General features: G+C 36.5%; 1 protein-coding gene across 1 annotated transcript in view; it reads right to left on the bottom strand.

Annotated features, from left to right (window-relative positions):
- The window catches only part of SH2D1B (SH2 domain containing 1B), a 27,742-nt gene extending 13,336 nt beyond the window's left edge, over positions 1–14,406 (bottom strand). The window contains exon 1 of the mRNA XM_007109769.2: positions 14,147–14,406. Coding sequence (XP_007109831.1) covers positions 14,147–14,295 — 149 coding nt within the window. The 5' untranslated portion in view covers positions 14,296–14,406. The remainder of the gene's footprint in view (positions 1–14,146) is intronic.
- Positions 14,407–19,190: the final 4,784 nt, after the last annotated feature.

Raw genomic sequence — 19,190 nt, 5'->3', positions numbered from 1 at the left:
ATCTCCAAAATATACAAGCAGCTCATGCAGCTCAATATGAAAAAAACAAACAACCCAATCCAAAAATGGGCAGAAGACCTAAATAGACATTTCTTCAAAGAAGATATACAGATTGCCAACAAACACATGAAAGGATGCTCAACATCACTAAACATTAGAGAAATGCAAATCAAAACTAATGAGGTATCACCTCACACAGGTCAGAATGGCCATCATCAAAAAGTCTACAAACGATAAATGCTGGAGAGGGTGTGGAGAAAAGGGAAACTTCTTACACTTTTGATGGGAATGTAAATTGATACAGCCACTATGGAGAACAGTATGGAAGTTCCTTAAAAAAATACAAATAGAACTACCATATGACCCAGCAATCCCACTCCTGGGCATATACCCTGAGAAAACCATAATTCAAAAAGAGTCATGTACCAAAATATTCACTGACACACTATTTACAATAGCCAGGACATGGAAGCAACCTAAGTGTCCATCCACAGATGAATGGATAAAGTTGTGGCACATATATATAGTGGAATATTACTCAGCTGTAAAAAAGGAACAAAATTTAGTTATTTGTAGTGAGGTGGATGGACCTAGAGTCTGTCATACAGAGTGAAGTAAGTCAGAAAGTGAAAAACAAATACTGTATGCTAACACATAAATATGGAATCTAAAAAAAAAAGATGGTTCCTACGAACATAGGGGCAGGACAGGAATAAAGACGCTTACATAGAGAATGGACTTGAGGACACGGAGAAGGGGAAAGGTAAGCTGGAACGAAGTGACAGAGTAGCATTTACATATATACATTACCAAATGTAAAATAGATAGCTAGTGGGATGTAGTTGTATCCCACAGGGAGATCAGCTCGGTGCTTTGTGACCACCTAGAGGGGTGGGATAGGGCGGGTGGGAGGGAGGCTCACGAGGGAGGGGATATGGGGATATATGTATGCATATGGCTGATTCACTTTGTTGTACAACAGAAACTAACATAGCATTGTGAAGCAATTATACTCCAATAAAGATGTATTAAAAATAAAAGATAGTGAGAAACTGGCTCTGGAGTCAAGAAGACATTAATGGACTAAAATAGCCCAGAAACAGAACCATATATGTATAAAAACTTGATACAGGACAGAGCTGGCATAGCAGATGAATGAGAAGGGGATAGACTGTTTTTTAAATGGTAATCGTAATGTTTTCATGTGTAAACAAATAAAATTGGATTCCTACTTCACACTCTAATTGAAGATCCAATTATGAAAAAACAAAACACTAAGCTTGGGAGAAATGTAAGTGACCGACTTAATAACCTTGAGTTAAGGAAGGAATTCTTAAATCACAAAAAGTACAAGCCAAAAGATAAGATTAATAAACTCACTATATTAAAATTAAAACTTCTATTTATCAAAATATACTATTAACAAAGTGAAGAAGTCCGCAAATTGGGAGAAGATAATTGCAACCCTAATATATTGATAAAATGGGAACATTAATGTACAATAAGAAAAAGACAAGTACAATGGCCAGTAAACATATGAAAATGTGCTTCACTTCACTAACAATTAGGGAAATAGAAATGAAACCACATTAGATAAAATTCATACCAGATTGGCAATGATGTAAGAGTTAACTAATTCAAAATATTGGCTGTGATTTGGAGCTAAAGAAGGTTTTATATACTACTAATTGGGGTGCAATTAGATACGAATATCTTGGAGAACAATTTGGCAAAATTTAGTAAAGTTGAAATGTGTATAATCCATGAGCCCAAGTGTCTACTCTTTCCAATTGGCACTACTGAAACAAAACTGACAATGCCAATATTTTATTACTTATTATAAAACAAAGATCAGTGAAACTATGTATTTATTACATTTAAATATACTTTGAAAATAAGTATATCATAAATTACAAATAAAAGTGTAAATTAATGAAAAATACATATTTTCTAATATGAACTATTATTAGATTAACTTAATCAAATTACAGTATTCAAAAATAACACATACTCTATAAAACTTATTAAATTATAATTAATAATGAAAGTTTAAAGTAAAATAGCTTTTTTAGTGCAATTTTGAGATTAAAGATAAAAGAACAAGGGAGGGAGGGAGAGGGAGGAAGCCAGGGAGGGAGGGGTATCAGTGGTGTCACCATTGAGTTCTGACGGGTTTTGGTGCAAATTTTTCAATCTGTTGGAAAAGCTCTGTCTGTTTATACTAGATGGGAAATGCTAAAGATGTAAGAATAGGCTAAGTAAATCTTTTCCTATGATTTGTTGATCTTCAACAAACATCTCTTGTTCTGCAACTTTGAAAAAAATCTATTATGAAGATTTTGGCTCTTTGTGGGAGCTGATATCTCTTTACTGAAAACAAGCTACAGAGTTTGTTATTTAAGCCTTTAGTAATCACAGTGGTTAACTTTCTAGTTTCCAGATGCTTACTGACTGCTCTGAAACAGCCTTTATCCAAACACAAAAGCAAAACAATTAAACAGATAAAAAGGGCCCACCACCAAGTATTTATTATTTTTGCCAACAACCTCACCTCTTTTGAAGTACACTATTTTGTGGTAAAGGCTATGTTTTAATTCTCTAATAATTCTCTTTTAGAGTGGTTTTACTTTTTTCAATATTCAAGAAAATTTTTAGATTTTTCAAAAAACAGACCTAAAATGAATATAGTCTTAAAATTTATATACCTGATTTTTCCCCTGTGCTTTTAAGAGGATGGAATGGGGGATGGGGTGACTTCAGGCTGATTCTCATGGGGAGAGAAGAGGAATGATTTGTAGATGGGGTTTAATCGGTGTATGTATTCCTGTCTTAACAGGTCTCACTTAACCTCACTATCCACATACTGCAATATCACGATAACCAGCCACATGTCACCTCTGCCATCCAGGCTTTGCTCAAAGACTTGGTGGAGAAAGGCAGCTGAATTGATTCAAAGCACCTAGTGCTTCAGGTAAGACACCCTGGGGTGGGGCATTCCATCAGGGGGAAAGGAGGGGAAACTTTGGATAAAGTAGTCCATTACTATCAAAACATACTTATCATACCGAATTTTAATTATCCATTTCCTCATCTGTAGTTCATACTCGGGCTAGAATAATGTCTGCTTTGTTCACTCTAGCACCATTGCCAATGTTACAATACATTCTCAATAACTGTTTTCTGAGTTGCATTGAATTATAAATGATGTTGGTTCATTTCTGGGTCTGTTTCTATTGATTAACATTTCTCCTCATTATGGATTGTATTTCCTGCCTCTATTCATACTTGGTAAATTTTGTTTTTGTTTGTTTTTGTTGTTTTTAGGCCGCACCATGCAACATGTGGGATCTTAGCTCCCCAACAAGGGATCGAACCCTTGCCCCCTGCATTGGGAGCATGGAGTCTTAACCACTGGACCATGAGGAAAGTCCCCATACCTGGTAAATTTTGATTGGATGCCAGAAGTAGCAAATTTTATCTTTATGCTCCTGGATATTCTCATTTTCCTATAAAGATTCTTGAACTTTTTTCTAGGGTACAGTTAAGCTACTTGGAAATAGTTCAATCTTTTGGAGACTTGTTTTAAATCTTTTTTAGGTGAGACAAGAGCAGCCTTTAGTTCAGAGCTAATTCTATCCCACTACTGAGTCAATATGCTTCTGATTATTCTAACTGAGGTCCATGAATTATAAAATTTTCTACTCTGGTGAGAATACAAACTATTTCCAGACCAGTGTGAGCTCCAGAGATTGTTCCCTTGGCTTTTAGGGTGATTTTTTTTTTTACCTAGCCTGGTTATTTACCTCATGCACATGAGCTATTCAACACTAAGCTGAAGATTCAAGGAACCCCTCTGCAGATCCCAGGAGCTCTTTCTTAGTGTATCTTTCCTTCTGTGTTCTCACCCCCATAAACTCTAGGCACCTTGGCCTTCCTGGACTCCTAGCTCTATTTCGTCAACTTAGGGAGACATAAGGCTCTACCTTGGTAGACAAAGACATTAATACAGTTGTTATTATTATATCAGATGTTCGAGAATCTAGAGAAAAGAGAGCTTGCTAAGGAGAAACATGGATGATATTAAAGAAATACCCAAATTAAACTTCTAGAGATAAAAACTACATTGTATAAAATGAAGAATTCACTGGATGGGATTAGCAGCAAATTTCACATTGCAGAAGACAGAAATTAGTGAACTTGAAGACAAAGCAGTAGAAACTATCCAAAATGAAAATCAGAGAGAAAAAAAGACTGAAAAAAATAGAGAACTTGTGAAATGTGGAACAACTTTGGGTAGCCTAATATACCTGTAATTAAATTCCCTGAGTGGGAACAAAACTATTTAAAGAAACAACAGACAAAAATTTTCTAAGTTTGATGAAAATTATAAACCCACATGTACAAAAAATTAAATGCACCCCAAACTCAAGAAACACAAAGAAAATTACACAAAGGTACATCACAATCAAATTGCCTAAAACCAATGATAAAGAGAAAATCTCAAAAGCAAGTGAAGAAAAAAAATACATACTTACAGAAGAACAAATATAAGGACAGCAAATTTCTTATCAGAAACGCTGCAAGTCAGGAAATATTGGAACAAAATCTTAAGGGTATTGAAAGAAAAAATTAACCTAGAAATCTATATCCAGGGAAAATCTTTCAAAAACTGAAGGTGAAAAGAAGACATTTTCAAATACACAAAAGCTGAAATAATTTACACCAGTATATATGCACTACAGGAAATGTTACAGGAAGTCCTTTAGACAGACAGAAAATGGTACCAGGTGAAAATCTGAAACAATATTAATATTTCTCAACTAGGAGTGACTTTTGGCAATGTCTAGAGATATTTTTAGTCATCACAAGTTGCACAGGGCATTCCCCTCAGCAAAGAATTAGCTGGCCCCAAATTTCAATAACACCAAAGTTGAGAAACCCTGGTACATACAAAGGAAAGAAGAGTACCAGAAATAGTAATTATGTGGGTAAAGAAAAAAAATATTTTTCTTATATTTAAAATCACTTTAAAAGATAATTGATTGCTAAAAGTAAAAGTAATAACAATCTACTGTAGGGGTAATAAAATATATAGAAGTAAAATGGATGACAATAAGAGCACAAAAGCTTGATTAGAGTGTGGGAGAAATGAAAGGATATTATTGTAAGGTTCTTGTATTATAGGTGAAGTGGTATAATATTACTCAAATATAGGTTATAATAAGTTAAACATGAATACTATAAAGACTAAATAAACTACCAAAAAACAAAGAATTATAGGTAGCAAGCCTGCAAAAGAGATAATTTGGAAATAATTTAAATATTCAATCAATTCCAAAGTAGGCAGAAAGGGGAAAAGAAGAACAGATGGGACAAATAGAAAATAAATACCAAGACAGTAGATTTAAACACAGTCATATTAATGATCACATTAAATACAAATGGCCTAATCATCCCTATTAAAGGGAAGTTATTGTCAGATTGGATAAAAAAGCAAGACTCAGGGGTATGATTCTTACAAGAGACCTGATATAAAAATGAAAACACAACTAGATTAAAAGTCAATTTATGGGGAAAGTATATACTATTAACACTAATAAAAAGAAAGCTAGCAATGTCAGCTCAGAGCAATGACTATAACCAGGAATAAAGAAGCGGGGTTTTCAAAAAGATAAAGGGGTCAATTAATCGAGAGGATATAACAACTCTAAATGTTTATGCACCTAAATGTTTGTTTCAAAATACATAAAGCATACATGTTTTTCCCAAAAAGATATACAAATGGCCAACAGGTACTTTAAAAGGAACTCAATATCTCTAATCATCAGGGAAATTGAAATCAGAATCACAATGAGATGTCACCTCACATGTGTTAGAATGGCTATCATCAAAAAGACAAGAGATATCAAGTATAGGTGAGGATGTGGAGAGAAGGGAACACTTGTGCACTGTTGGTGGGAATGTAAATTGGTGCAACCACTATGGAAAACAGTATGGAGGTTCCTCAAGAAAGTAAAAATTATGATCCAGTAATCCAACTTCTGAGTATACAGTCAAAGGGAATGAAAACAAGATATCAAAGAGATATCTGTACTCCATGTTTATTGCAACATTACTCACAAAAGCCAAGATAAGGAAGCAACCCAAGTGCCCATCAACTGAAGAATGGATAAAGAAGATGCGGTATATATAAACAATAGAATATTATTCAACCATGCTAGACAGAGAAAGATAAATGCTGCATGGTATCACTTACATGTGGAATCTAGAAAATTTAATCTGTTGATTAACAGACAAGAAACAAAAATTCATACTACCATTTCAGTTGATGCAGAAAAAAACTCTCAGCCTTACTAGGAACAGGAGGGCTAAAGATGTAGTTAGTGGGAAAAGATTGAATAGTTTTACCCCAAGATCAGAAAATGACAAGGATTTTTGCACTCATCACTTCTATTCTACATTGTTTTGGAAGTCTTAGCTAGTGCAATAAGGCAAGAAAAAAATGGAACAGAAAAATTGGCATGGAAGAAATAAAACCATCTTTAATTGCAGATGGCATGTAGAAAATCATACAGAGATTCTACAAAAAAAGCCACTGGGCCAATAAGTGAGTTTAGCAAGGTTTCATGATACAAGTTCAGTATATGAAAATCAACTGTGTTTCCATTCACTTGCATTGAACAAGTGGAAAGTGAAAATAAAGTAATTTAAAATTTTAAATCATTAAAATCTGATATCATTTAAAATAACATCAAGTGTATGAAATCTTCGGGATAAATTTGACAAAATATGTACAAGACCTGTTCCAAAACATTTCTGAGAGAAATTTTAAAAGATATGAATGAATGAAGAGATTAAACTATGTTCATGGATCAGAAGAATTAATATTACCATGTTAGTTCTCCCCAGATTGATCTCTAGATTCATGCAATCTCAATCTAAATGTCATCAGTCTGTGTGTGTGTTGGTGGGGGAGGGTAGTTGAAAAGCTGAATCTAAAATATGTATGGAAATGTAAAGGGCCTAACATAGCCAAAATAACCCTGAAAAAGTTGGGTGATTTAAACCATCTTATTTCAAGATTTATTATAAAGTGATAGTAATCAACACAATACAGAATTTGCATAAAGACAAAAAAAAAAGATCCATGATGAGAGCTTAGAAATAGATCCAAACTTATATAGTCAATAGTTTTTGATTTTACAAAGGCACCAAAGTAATTTATTGGGATAAAGGATAGTCTGTTCAACAAATGAGCTGGAACAAATAGGTGACCATATTTAATAAAACACCAACCCCAACCTTACCCCAGATTGCAAAAATTAAATCAGAATAGGCTATACTAAATGTGAAAGTTAAAAGCATACAACTCTAGAAGAAATCAAGGAGAAAATCTTTGTGAATTGCATTAAGCAAGGGTTTATTATATACAACACTGAAATCACAATTCATAAAAGAAAAACATGATAAATTTGACTTCATCAAAATCAAGAACTTCTGTTCTTTGAAACATACTGCTAAGATGATGAAAAAAACAGTTACAAGTCAATACAGAATGTTTTAAGACTTTTAGCTTCTGGCTTTCTCACTGGTATTGATTGGAGTGTGCATCCATATAACCTTTTGTTGTACTAATTTGTCAATGTGTGTAAAAATGTTAAAATGTTTAGGATATTATCCTGAGGAGAGAGTTGGGCAAACTCTCAAAGATGTAAGCACAAAAATGTTAATCTTCTCAAATTACATTGGGTCCATTGGACCAAATTGGAAATAACCTAAATGTATAGTTATGTATAAATTATGATATATGCAATCAATAAAATAATAAGCAATCATGAAAGGATGATGTGTATTGGCTTTCTCTGAAGTGGAAAGATACCCATTATACACTGAAAAAAAGGGTTGCAGATGATCATATATATAATGAACCGTTTAGGTACATATATAATATTTGCTTATACATGCATATGAATAGAGAACAGTCTGGAGAGATGAGAAAAGGTGATTTCTGAGTGATGAGAGTGAGATAATTTCTGCTCTCTTTTTTATACCTTTCTCAACATTTGATTTTTCTAAAACAACAAAAAAGTTTGAATTTTTTTTTTCTTTCTGAACTCAAGTCTTTCCAAAGATCTCAGAATCTGAGAGCTGAAAATGACTCGGGTTCTCTCTCATTCACTCTTCCTGTTGTTTCCTCCTCGGTGAGGACCTGCCTTAAGTCAGGGCTTGGGTTCTTCTCATCTGCAGCCTTCCTATATATGACTACAGAAAGTGCCTCCTTTGCCTTCATAACTGCAGGTGAATTCCTTGCATCTCCGAGTATCTATTCCATTTTGACTCTGCTGATTATAAAGCCAGACCCAGTTTCAACTTCTAACACTCACAATGTCGCCTACACAGACAGTGTTTTGCACATTGGTGTTTTCACACTCTATAAGGCTGTGAGATCAAGTAACATTTCCTGTCCATGGTTACCACATACATAGCTTTCTGGTCAGTGCTATATGCTGCTAGGCCAACTCTCCTCTGTGACTTCCTTCCATTATTTCTAACCTTCTCCATAATATCTACATTTAGATCTGTGAAAGCATGAAAGTTGGCATATTGCCATTCTAACACAGCAAAGAAGAAAGGGTAGCTCATTTCTAGGAAGCAGAATGCAAATTCTACATATTAGGATCTACTGCCAAGCCCTTAAGTGCCCTGCTTGGGCACTTTATAACACAATTCCAAGGGTACCACCTTGAACACATTTCAGTGGAACTGGGGACATTGCTAAGAGAGGGAACATAACAACATATTAACAGTTTGACCTTGGACACTTTAGTTAATAAGAAGCTCCATTTCTTTTCCCGCAAAATAGGGATGTATCACCTATGGAAGATGGCTTTACAAAAGATAAATGAGATGATTGATGTAACATGCTTAGCGCAATTTTTGACTCATAGAAAGCACCTTCATAGTGGCTCTTGCTGCACAGATGTAGAAAAACAGTCTAACGCTTGTGTTGTAGATAATTTGGGCTTTGCTTACTTAGGGTTGTATACTGGAATATGAATTGCTTTATGTGACCTTCTCAGAGGAATCTTTCCTGTACCCAACCTAAAGAAGACTACCTGTAATACTCTGTTTTGTTTTCACTGTATTGTCTCCTCTCACTGGAATGTCATTTCATGAAGGCAGGACTAGTGCCGGTACTGTTTCACGAATGCATAGGAACATGCCTGGAACATAATAGGCGCTCAGTGTGTGCTTGTTGAATGAATGAATGAAGGTTCTAGTCATCCTCCAAGTCCCAGCTCCCATGTAGGCTCTCTACTCCTTGATGAATGAATCACTCCTTGCCCTCAGTCATCAGTTATCACACACGTCACAGTGTCCTTTTACTTCTTTATTTTCCCCACTAGACTCTGAGCTGTGTTGAAGGCATCAACTGAGTGTCTACCATAGTGCTTGACATGGGAGACTTTAAATAACTGTTGAACAACTGAATGGTCTGTCTGATCTTTGTGATAACAAAATTTCACAAGAATTATGAAAAAGGCCATTTTGATGGGGACCATTTGATCTGAGCCTTAAGCTTGAGGGTGGCTGAAATTTTGTTTGCCTTTTAGTGACGTGGGCAGGGAAGAGGGTGAGCCCTGATCAAGTGCAGGTGTTTAACAAATATTTATTTCTGCCTCTCCATTTGATTACTTATTATTATTTGTATTACATTTCTCAATGAATTTTGCTTTGAATGAATATATAAGCTAGGATGATGTATCACAGAACAGTTGAGCATAAATGTCAATTTTTAAAGAGAATCCCAGTGTTGACTACCTACCCTGAAATCTTGACCAAGGTCTCTCCTGTCTCTATCACATCTCTTGCAACTTCTTCTAATCTCCATTCTCACTGCTTGCCCCACCGTATCTAGTTCCTCACCATCTCCCATTTAGACACACAGCAATCTGTATTGCCATCATCATCTGCCAACTTCAGTACACTCTCCTTATTAGACTGGAGTTCCTAAAACTCAGCACCAGTCTTGTCATTTCCCTGATTAGAAACCATCCATGTTTCCCCATTAGCTACAGAATCATTCTTTTAAGACCCCATAATATTACCCCAAACTGACTTTTCCAAAAGTTGGTTTCCAAACTACCTTTCCAGAACCCTGTACGATTCTTATGTGTTTTAAAATATCCTATTTCTAGACCTATGTTCCTGCCTTTTCCCCAACCTACAATGCCTTCCATCCCATTTCTGTGTAACCAAATCTTATCCACTCTTTTAAATCCCAGCTCAAATACCACCTCCTCTAAGAAGACTTTCCTGCTCATCTCCTCTGTCCTTGAATTTGTATAACATTGTCTTACCCTTATTTTATTTATTTACATGTTGAAAAAAATTGCAAGTCCCCTATTGGAATCTCCTTAGAATCTCCCCAGGCCTTAGCACAGTGTTTGAATAGGGATTGAGTAGGGATTGAGTAGGGAGTCAGTACATTTTTATAAACATTTTTTTAAATTACCAAAGTAATACATGCATGTAAGCATTTAAACAGTGTGAAAAAGTTATCAAATAAAAAGAATGAATCCACAACTTTTTTTCCTATTTATTCCCCCTAAATTTCCCAGCTGTAACCACTATTATGTTTCTTATATAACTTTCAAAAATTGTTTATGAATATACAGGGATATAGGCATACTTTTTTTTTTTTACACAGATGGGATCATACTTTGCATCTTGCCTTTTTCACACAACAATAGATCTTGGAGATTTTTTCATACCATATATGGATTTACTCAATCTTGTTAATGTCAATTTGCACATACTTATGCAGTAATAACTATAAGATACATTTTTATTAATGAAATTTTGGGTCAAAGGTTATACCTGTGCATTTTATGTTTTGACCACATTTCTATCCAAAGAGGCTGTATTTAGCATGTGCAAGCACTTGTGCTTCCCAGCAGTTGAATTTCCTCTGGGTTATTTTCATATTTTTAATTCTAAACCCTTGAAGAGGTAAAAATAGTATCACATTATTCTTTTTTATTTATTTTTAAATAAATAAATGTATTTATTTATTTATGGCTCAGTTAGGTCTTTGCTGCTGTGCGCAGGCTTTCTCTAGTTGTGATGAGCGGGGGCTACTTTTCGTCGCTGTGAGCAGGCTTCTCATTGCCGTGGCTTCTCTTGTTGCGGAGCACGGGCTCTAGGCGCCAGGCTTCAGTATTTGTGGCACTTGGGCTCCGTAGTTGTGGCTCGTGGGCTCTAGGAGCGTAGGCTCAGTAGTTAAGGCACACGGGCTTAGTTGCTCTGCGGCATGTGGGATCTTCCTGGACCAGGGCTCGAACCCCGGTCTCCTGCATTGGCAGGTGGATTCTTAACCACTGCGCTATCAGGGAAGCCCACATTATTCTTTTAATTTGTGTTTTTTTAGTTATGAGTGAGATCTAGCATTTTTTCTTATCTTTCTTTTTCACATTCCATTTCAGAGAATCTCCTCCTCTTGCATTTTACCTAGTTTTCTATTGTTTTTTAAAAGCTTCATTATATGTTAATGAAGTTTTGATTTTTTCTGTTGGTTTGTCAATAAGTTTTTTTTTAACAACAATTTTTTGTTATAATGGTCATATTTAGCAATATTTTCTTGGTTTCTGTGTTTTATATCTTGTTAGGAAGTCTTTCTCAATTCCAGGAATATTTTTTAATAGTTCACGTTTTCTTCTAGTACACACGGTTTCATTTAGAAAAATAAGTTCTGTATTAGAACCAATTTGAATTAATTTTACTTCAAGAAGTAAGAAAGGGATTCAGGTTTATTTTTTTCTAAGTGACCAGCCAGGTCTCCCAACACAATTATCACTCATCTTTTCCTCATTGATTTGAAATGCTCTTTTATGCATATGCTAAATTCCATACGTATTTGGCTTTATTTCTACCAGATTCTATATTCGATTCCATTGATCTCTCAGTACTAAACTCTTTTAATTACTGTAGTAGTTACTGTAGTTTTAAAATGTATTTTAATATTTGGTACAACTAGTCCCTCTTTTTTATTAAAAAGTTTTCTGGCTCTCTGACAGGTTCCTTGTGTTTCATTTCCCACCTGGATAAACTTTACTATCTTTGAAGAAAAAATTTTAAATTCTGTTGATTTTTCACTGGAAACATACTGAATTTATGATTAATTATGGTGAACTGATGTGCTTTCAAACCGAATCCTTCCCTTCACTGAAGTCGTCTAGTAATCTCCCCATTAACTATTTAATTTTGTACATTTCATATTACATTTATTCCTGGGTATTATTAATTTTTTGCTGATGTAAAGGAGATGTGTTATTATATTTACTTACTGGTTATTGTTTCTGTATGAAAAAGCTATTGAATTTTTAGATTTCAATAATATAAGCAGATATCCTTATTGGATTTTCTTAGTTTTTAGTAATTTTTCTTTTCAGTTAAATCTATATTTCACAGGTATAACGTCATGTCAACTGCAAATAATAATAATTTTGCATCTTCCTTTTCAATTTTTACATGTATTTCCTTTGACTAATTACACTTGCTAACATCTCCCGGAAAATGTTACATAGTAGTGCTTATAATGAACATCTTTGGCTCATTCATGATTTGGGGGGCAATTCTTCTAGTGCTTCATCTGGCCTTTGTTTAAGGAAGCATCTCTCTAGATCTACATGGTTAAGAGCATGTAAGTGTGTGCATTCATATGCACACATGAGTGTGTGTTTAATTGAGGGGTTGACGCTGAATTTTATCTAATACCTTTTAAGCAAATTTGACTCAGCTATGAAGTTTGTAACCTCTGACTTATTAATATGTAATTAAACTAATAATTTTCCTATCAGGGAACCATCCTTGATTTCTTGGATTGGACCATACTTGAGCATAGTATATTTTCTCCATTAATGTTTTACTGGCTTCCATTTTGTTAGTAGTTTATTGAAAATTGATAGTAAATGAAATTGAAATTGGTCTGTAGTTTTCTTGTGTCTGTCTTTTTTTTTGAAAAAAGAAAGTTTTACCTTCATACATAGAAACTGAAAAAAATCAGTAAGAAGAGGAACAACTCAAGCTAAAAATGGGTAAAGGATATGATTATGCAATTCTCAAAAGAGGAATTAACAATGGCTAAAAATATATGAAAACACCCTCAACATCACCTGTGACTTGAAAATTCAAACTGCTAACACCTTAAGGCTGCCTTTCTTAAATCTGTATTCCCGGTATCATATAGAGAAATAAATATATCCCTGGCTATTCTGTTAGTAATGACAATCTCTTTTGTCCTTATAGCTCCTGAATTCCAAGAAGCCCTGAAGCGCATTCATGGAGATACTTGGGTTTTAATTTCTATAACAGGTAAAGAAAAATTTCAGTGGTCTCCACAAAGACAAGAATCCTTAAAGACAGTAGATTTCCCCTGATATCTATTCAGGATTGCTTTCTAAACTGGGCTAAACAAGTTCCTTCAGCAGTGTAGCTCTGATGCTCTGGCTTGGACCTGCATACTGAACTCAGCCTCTTTGGAACCACCAGATGAATTGCAACACAAGCAAGTTTTTTGAGAAATCCCAGGTCTCTGTTTCTTCATCTATAAAATGGTGGCTTGTCTTTATAGACTACAAGCAGGATGAAAGGAGATGATGTACGCTGAAGCCTTTTACAAATCTAACGAAATTTGAAATATTATTAGTATTTTAAGAATCACAAGTGGAGCCAGCAGAATCCATGTAAAAAGTTGGCCTCTCAGATAAAAATTTTATAAAGGGCACCTAGTCTTTTCCATACCAAATAAATCAACCTCTATAGGAGAGGACCTTTGTCACATGGCTACCTTCTCTGCCTCCCCACTCCGTTCCCACGCCTCCTGCACTCTTCTCCTCACCACCCCCACTTCTGCCGCCCCATAGAGTCTGCTCATTGCTTGAATGGCATTTGCACCAGGGAGAAAAGGGCAGGTGGAAGAGCTTGGGCAGACACGTTCCTTCCATCCCCTCCTGCCAGTGTCTAGCTATTTCTCATTCCGCTCGTTGGGGCTGCGAAGTCAGTGAAGTAGAATTTCTCTTCTACTTGGTTATCAGTCCTACATTTAGCATAAGGTTCCAAATGTGTGGAAGATGAGGCTACTCACGAGACACAGAGGCACAGGACTCCGGGCATAGACTCACTGTCTCTTAACAGAAAGTTGCCGTCCACCCCTTCCTTGAGCAGCAAGGTCTCACAGTCGCGCTTGGACAGAGGGCCGTGGTAATAAGGCAGATCCATGGTGAGCCCTCTCATATCCCAAGTTCAGGGACAACTCTGAGGAGAGAAGAGGAAGCAGTTGGCCTAATGGAGCCTGTGGAAATGGCCTCTTCCTTCTCTGGCTCGTGGGTGGGGGTGAGATGAGGTACTTGTGGGACTCAAATAGTCTCACAAGATTCAGGAAATGTGAGAGGTGGGGTGATGAAGTGACCAAGACTTTTCAGCCTGTAAATAGACCAAGTATGACTCATAGAAGTGGGTTAAAGTGCATTTGGGTACACACTGGAATCAACGATGTTCATGGCTCGAGCTCAATGCCAAAGACAAGCTCCCCAGAACTGGGTTGCAGCCTTGTATGTCACCCTAAATCACCAATTTTTACCTTCTCTGGCTCATGGCATCCCTTCCAGGGATCACATCACTGCTTTTGGCTGAAATGGATGCCCATTTTCTGCTGAAGCTGCCTATGATTATGCTACGCTTAGCTCAGAACAGGTGCTTACAAACCGTTCAGATGCTGAATGAATCCAAATATGTCCAGACGCAATGGAACAATTGAGAAGGTAGGACACGTCTATGGGTCATATGACATGAGAAATGTAAGACAGCATTGGGAATAGAAAGCAACTGGATGCTGTGGGGGAGGATGGCTGGGGGGGAATATCCCCTGGCTAAGGCTCCTAGCCACTGGTGAACAAAGGCCACTTTTAACATCCTCAAGCATCGTGCCTTTTGGGGAAGGAGCTGGTGCGTGTGGGAGGGATATCTGGATATGAAAAATTAGTGCAGGGATACTTCTCCAGGTGGAAGAAAAGAATATATTAGGCTTGGGTTTGAAGAGTCTCAGGTCCTTTGAAGTTTCCATCCTGCAGGACAGCAGTGATGACCAAGAAAAGTCTATCTAGCCAGGGACACTTAGCCCCCTTTAGACAACCTGGTGTTGATGAGAAAAATCTCTTTTTTTCTGCTGAGCCTTTTCTACCTTGGTCAACTGATATGTTTGGAAAAGATGGTTTCTGTTATCTGAGAATCAGAATTAGTCTTAAGAGTAATTTCTAAGGCCTTTTTTCCCCAGCTTTGTTGAGACATAATTGACATATAACATTGTGTAAGTTTAAGGTGTGCAATGTGTTAATCTGGTACGTTGCAAATGATAACTACCATAGCATTAGCTAATACTGCCATCTTGTCACATGCTTACCATTTCTTTACTGTTGTGAGGACATATAAGATCTACTCTTGTATCAACTTTCAAGTATATAATACAGTATTATCAATATTAATTGTAATCACCATGCTGTACATCAGATTCCCAAAACTTATTCATCATATAACTGGAAGTTTGTACCCTTTGACCAATATTGCCCCATTTCCTCCAAGGCTTTTTGAGCAACTAAACCATCCTACATAGTATTGTTTTATGTTCAAATAAATCTTTATTTACAAAAAGAGACACTGGCAAGATTTGATCGCCAGCTATAGTTTGTCAATCCTTGATTTAGAGTAGTAAAATTTTTAACTGAGTACATGACTGCCTAGCTAAAGGCTATTTTTCCTAGCCTGCCTTGTAGCTATCTGTGACCATGTGACTAAATTTAGTGTCAATACCTACATAGTATTACTTAATTAGCTATTAATTAATTAATTTCATAGAGAAGCCATGTAAACATATCTATAATCCAATGTTTTAAATTGAATTACGTTTACTTAACTTTAACAATTACCATCACGCAATGTCAATTAGTGTGAACTATATGTAAATTTCTCTCCCTATTCACCTGCCTTATCCAAATATCTATAAGAATTTGTACATATCTCAAGTACCTATCTATAACAATAGAACCGTGTGCTCAGGACTCATCCTTATTTCTCGTAATGCCTTCTTAACTCCGATGATTATTTTATCTTACTGATTTGCTTACCAGCTGTCTACCCACTCTTGGGGATTTGTCTTACATTGAACTTTCCTGTAGCAGATTTTTGTTCTTCCTTGGAAGTCCCACTGCTCTGCTCTTGGTTTAATGTAGTGTAATGGAGTGACACTAACTGTCACTTGTATGGAGGAGTGACATACAAGTGGAGGAGCTTGTATCAGAGAGATATGCTTTCAAACCCCAGTTTCTCTTGCGTGAACTCAGGCCATTTGATGTATAATTTTTTTGAGAATTATGGCAGTTGAGGAGAGAACTTTTACTCATGAAAGAGGAAATTGGGTACTAAGCTTGGTGTGAGGATATTTTGGTGCATAACAGAGGAAATAATTGGATATACACTCAAGGTCTTTATCATCACAGGGGCTTTCATGCCTTTTTTTCCTGTTTCAAAACCCAGTCCCTTCCTCCTCACTCATCATAAGAGAAATGAAAATTAAATCCATACTGAGGTAACATCTTTCACCAATCATTTTTCCAAAGAAGATTTACTAATGGACAACAAGTAAATGAACAGGTTCTCACAATCATTAATTACTAGGGTAATGGAAATCAAAATCACAATAAGAAGTCATCTCACACATGTTAGAATGTCCGTGATCAAAAAGACAAGAGATAGCAAGTGTTGGTGAGGATGTGGAGAGAAGTGAACACTTGTGCACTGTTGGTGTGAATGCAAATTGGTACTAGCACTGTGGAAAACAGTATGGAAGTTCCTCAAAAAATTAAAAATAGAACTACCATATGATCCAGTCATTCCACTTCTTGGCATATATCTGAAGGAAAGTAAATCACTATGTTGAAGAGACATTTGCACCCCCATGTTCAAGGCAGCATTATTTACAATAGCCTAGACGTGAAAACAATGTAAGTGTCCATCAACATAATAATGGATAAAGAAGATGTGGTAAATATATATACAATGGAATACTATTCAGTCATTAAAAAAAGAAGGAAATCCTGCCATTTACAAGAAGGATGGGCTTTGGAAGCATTATAGTAAGTGAAATAAGTCAGACAAAGACAAATACTCTATGTAGTAATTTGTTACAGCAGCAATAGAAAACTAATACACCTAACAAATCTGGTTGCCTCAGGAAGAAAATTCAGATTTCTCTCATGGAGGATGAAGCAGCTTCCCTTAACTTTTCTCTCCTCACTCATCTGTAGTTACATTGAAGAGTAAGATCCTATTTACTATGAATTAGCCCAGCAACCAAGCCTTGTTGCAGGAAAAACATTTTAACTTCCTTTTCTCTCATACTGCTCCATGAACAGTCAAGCCTGTTCATCTAAATCAAACTGCATGAAAAAAAAGTTACCTAATGTTTACTTGCCAAATGAACAAATTTCCTAATCACATCTTCTCCTAAAATTCATACTTACCAAGTTTACCTTCTATATTTGATTGGAGTGTCTCAGCCACTTTTGAGATTTTTGTTTGCATTCTTCAGGGTTTTCTTTTTTCATTCATGCTGCCACGGCTCACGGGCCCAGCCGCTCCGCGGCACGTGGGATCCTCCCGGACCGGGGCACGAACCCGCGTCCCCCGCATCGGCAGGCGGACGCTCAACCACTGCGCCACCGGGGAAGCCCCACTTTTGAGATTTTTGTTTGCATTCTTCAGGGTTTTCTTCTTTCATTCATGCTGGACATGAATTTTCAGAGGACACTATCCAACCCAGTGTACTTTCCTACTCCCCTCTTCTTCCACCTCCTCTTCCTCTTCTAAACCTCAGAGTGGTTTATGAGATGAGCACCATCTAAATAAGAACTGTAGAAATGAGCTCCAAGGCCCTCAGAGAAACTATAGAACAGAGAAAGGATTTATCTCAGTGATAAAACACCTACAGATCCTGGCTGAAGATTAAATAACCCCAGATGAATTATTTGCTTTTTTCTTTTGTTTACTTCTGAGTATTTCAATTTTTAAATAAAGTGATACATGTAAAACTATTTTCCAGTATACAAAATAGTTGAAGCAGTAAGACAGATACATTATCTGTTTTCACCTCTTAGATGTCATAGGTATGCTCATATTAATTTAACACCAAGTTATTATTTTCAATATTCAATACAATTATAACACAGCTTTTAAAATTTTCTTTGATGAATGGTAAGGAAAAAATGAGAGATAGTCAATCTGTGGTAGAGGGACTTTAGGGAAGCTGATAGTTCAAGATACGAGGAAATCAGAAAACAGGGGGAGTTCAACATTGTAGTGACATCTACACACTGTTAGTAGATGAGTAACATCTACCACATTAAAAAAAAAAACCCAGGTCAATTAAGATAGAATCTAAACTAATTTAACAATTCAATGCCTTGTGTCAGTGTATCTCTTAGGATCCTTTTTGCTGCAAAAATGAGCCCCAACTCAAATAGCTTAAACAGGGATGAAATTCATCCTCCACCCCACTGGAAGTCCAGAGGAGGCATGGGCTCCTAGGCCAGTTGGTAAAGCAGCTCAATGCCACTGTTGAGGACCCAGATTTTTTCTGTCGTTCCACTTTGGCCTTCTCAGCAGGCAGCCTGGCTCTTGTGGTCCCCGGATGATTGCCAAAGGTCCAAGTATTCCATCCACACACCTTGTGCAGGTAATTGATCCTCTGGCATCTCCAGGACCCCCGGGAAATGCTCTGAGAAGGTCAGGGAGTGCTGAGAAAAGGACAAACCCATTCCTAGCACACACACACACACACACACACACACACGCCCCACTGTCCACATAGGTGCTCTGGCCTCTCTCACTTCTTTTTCAGGTCAGGGCAGTGGCAGGTACTTACTGCCCAGTGATGTAAATTCTCCTGGGACAAGTGGTCCTTCTCCTGGTGAGCCTGGACATCTTAGGAACTTGGCACATCCAGGTACTGTGCTGTTGTAAAATATAATGAATACATAGAAAATTTGAAGATCAGTAAGGCCTACATATCAGGAGACCATTGCCATGGAAAAAACACCTTTTTTCTCACAGTTCCCAAAAGGAGGGGACACATGGAA

The sequence above is a fragment of the Physeter macrocephalus genome, chromosome 4 (assembly GCF_002837175.3).
Source record: "Physeter macrocephalus isolate SW-GA chromosome 4, ASM283717v5, whole genome shotgun sequence".
Taxonomy (NCBI): Eukaryota; Metazoa; Chordata; class Mammalia; order Artiodactyla; family Physeteridae; genus Physeter; species Physeter macrocephalus.
The sequence above is the reverse complement of the archived record's forward strand: the minus strand, read 5'-3'. Positions and strand labels throughout refer to the sequence as shown.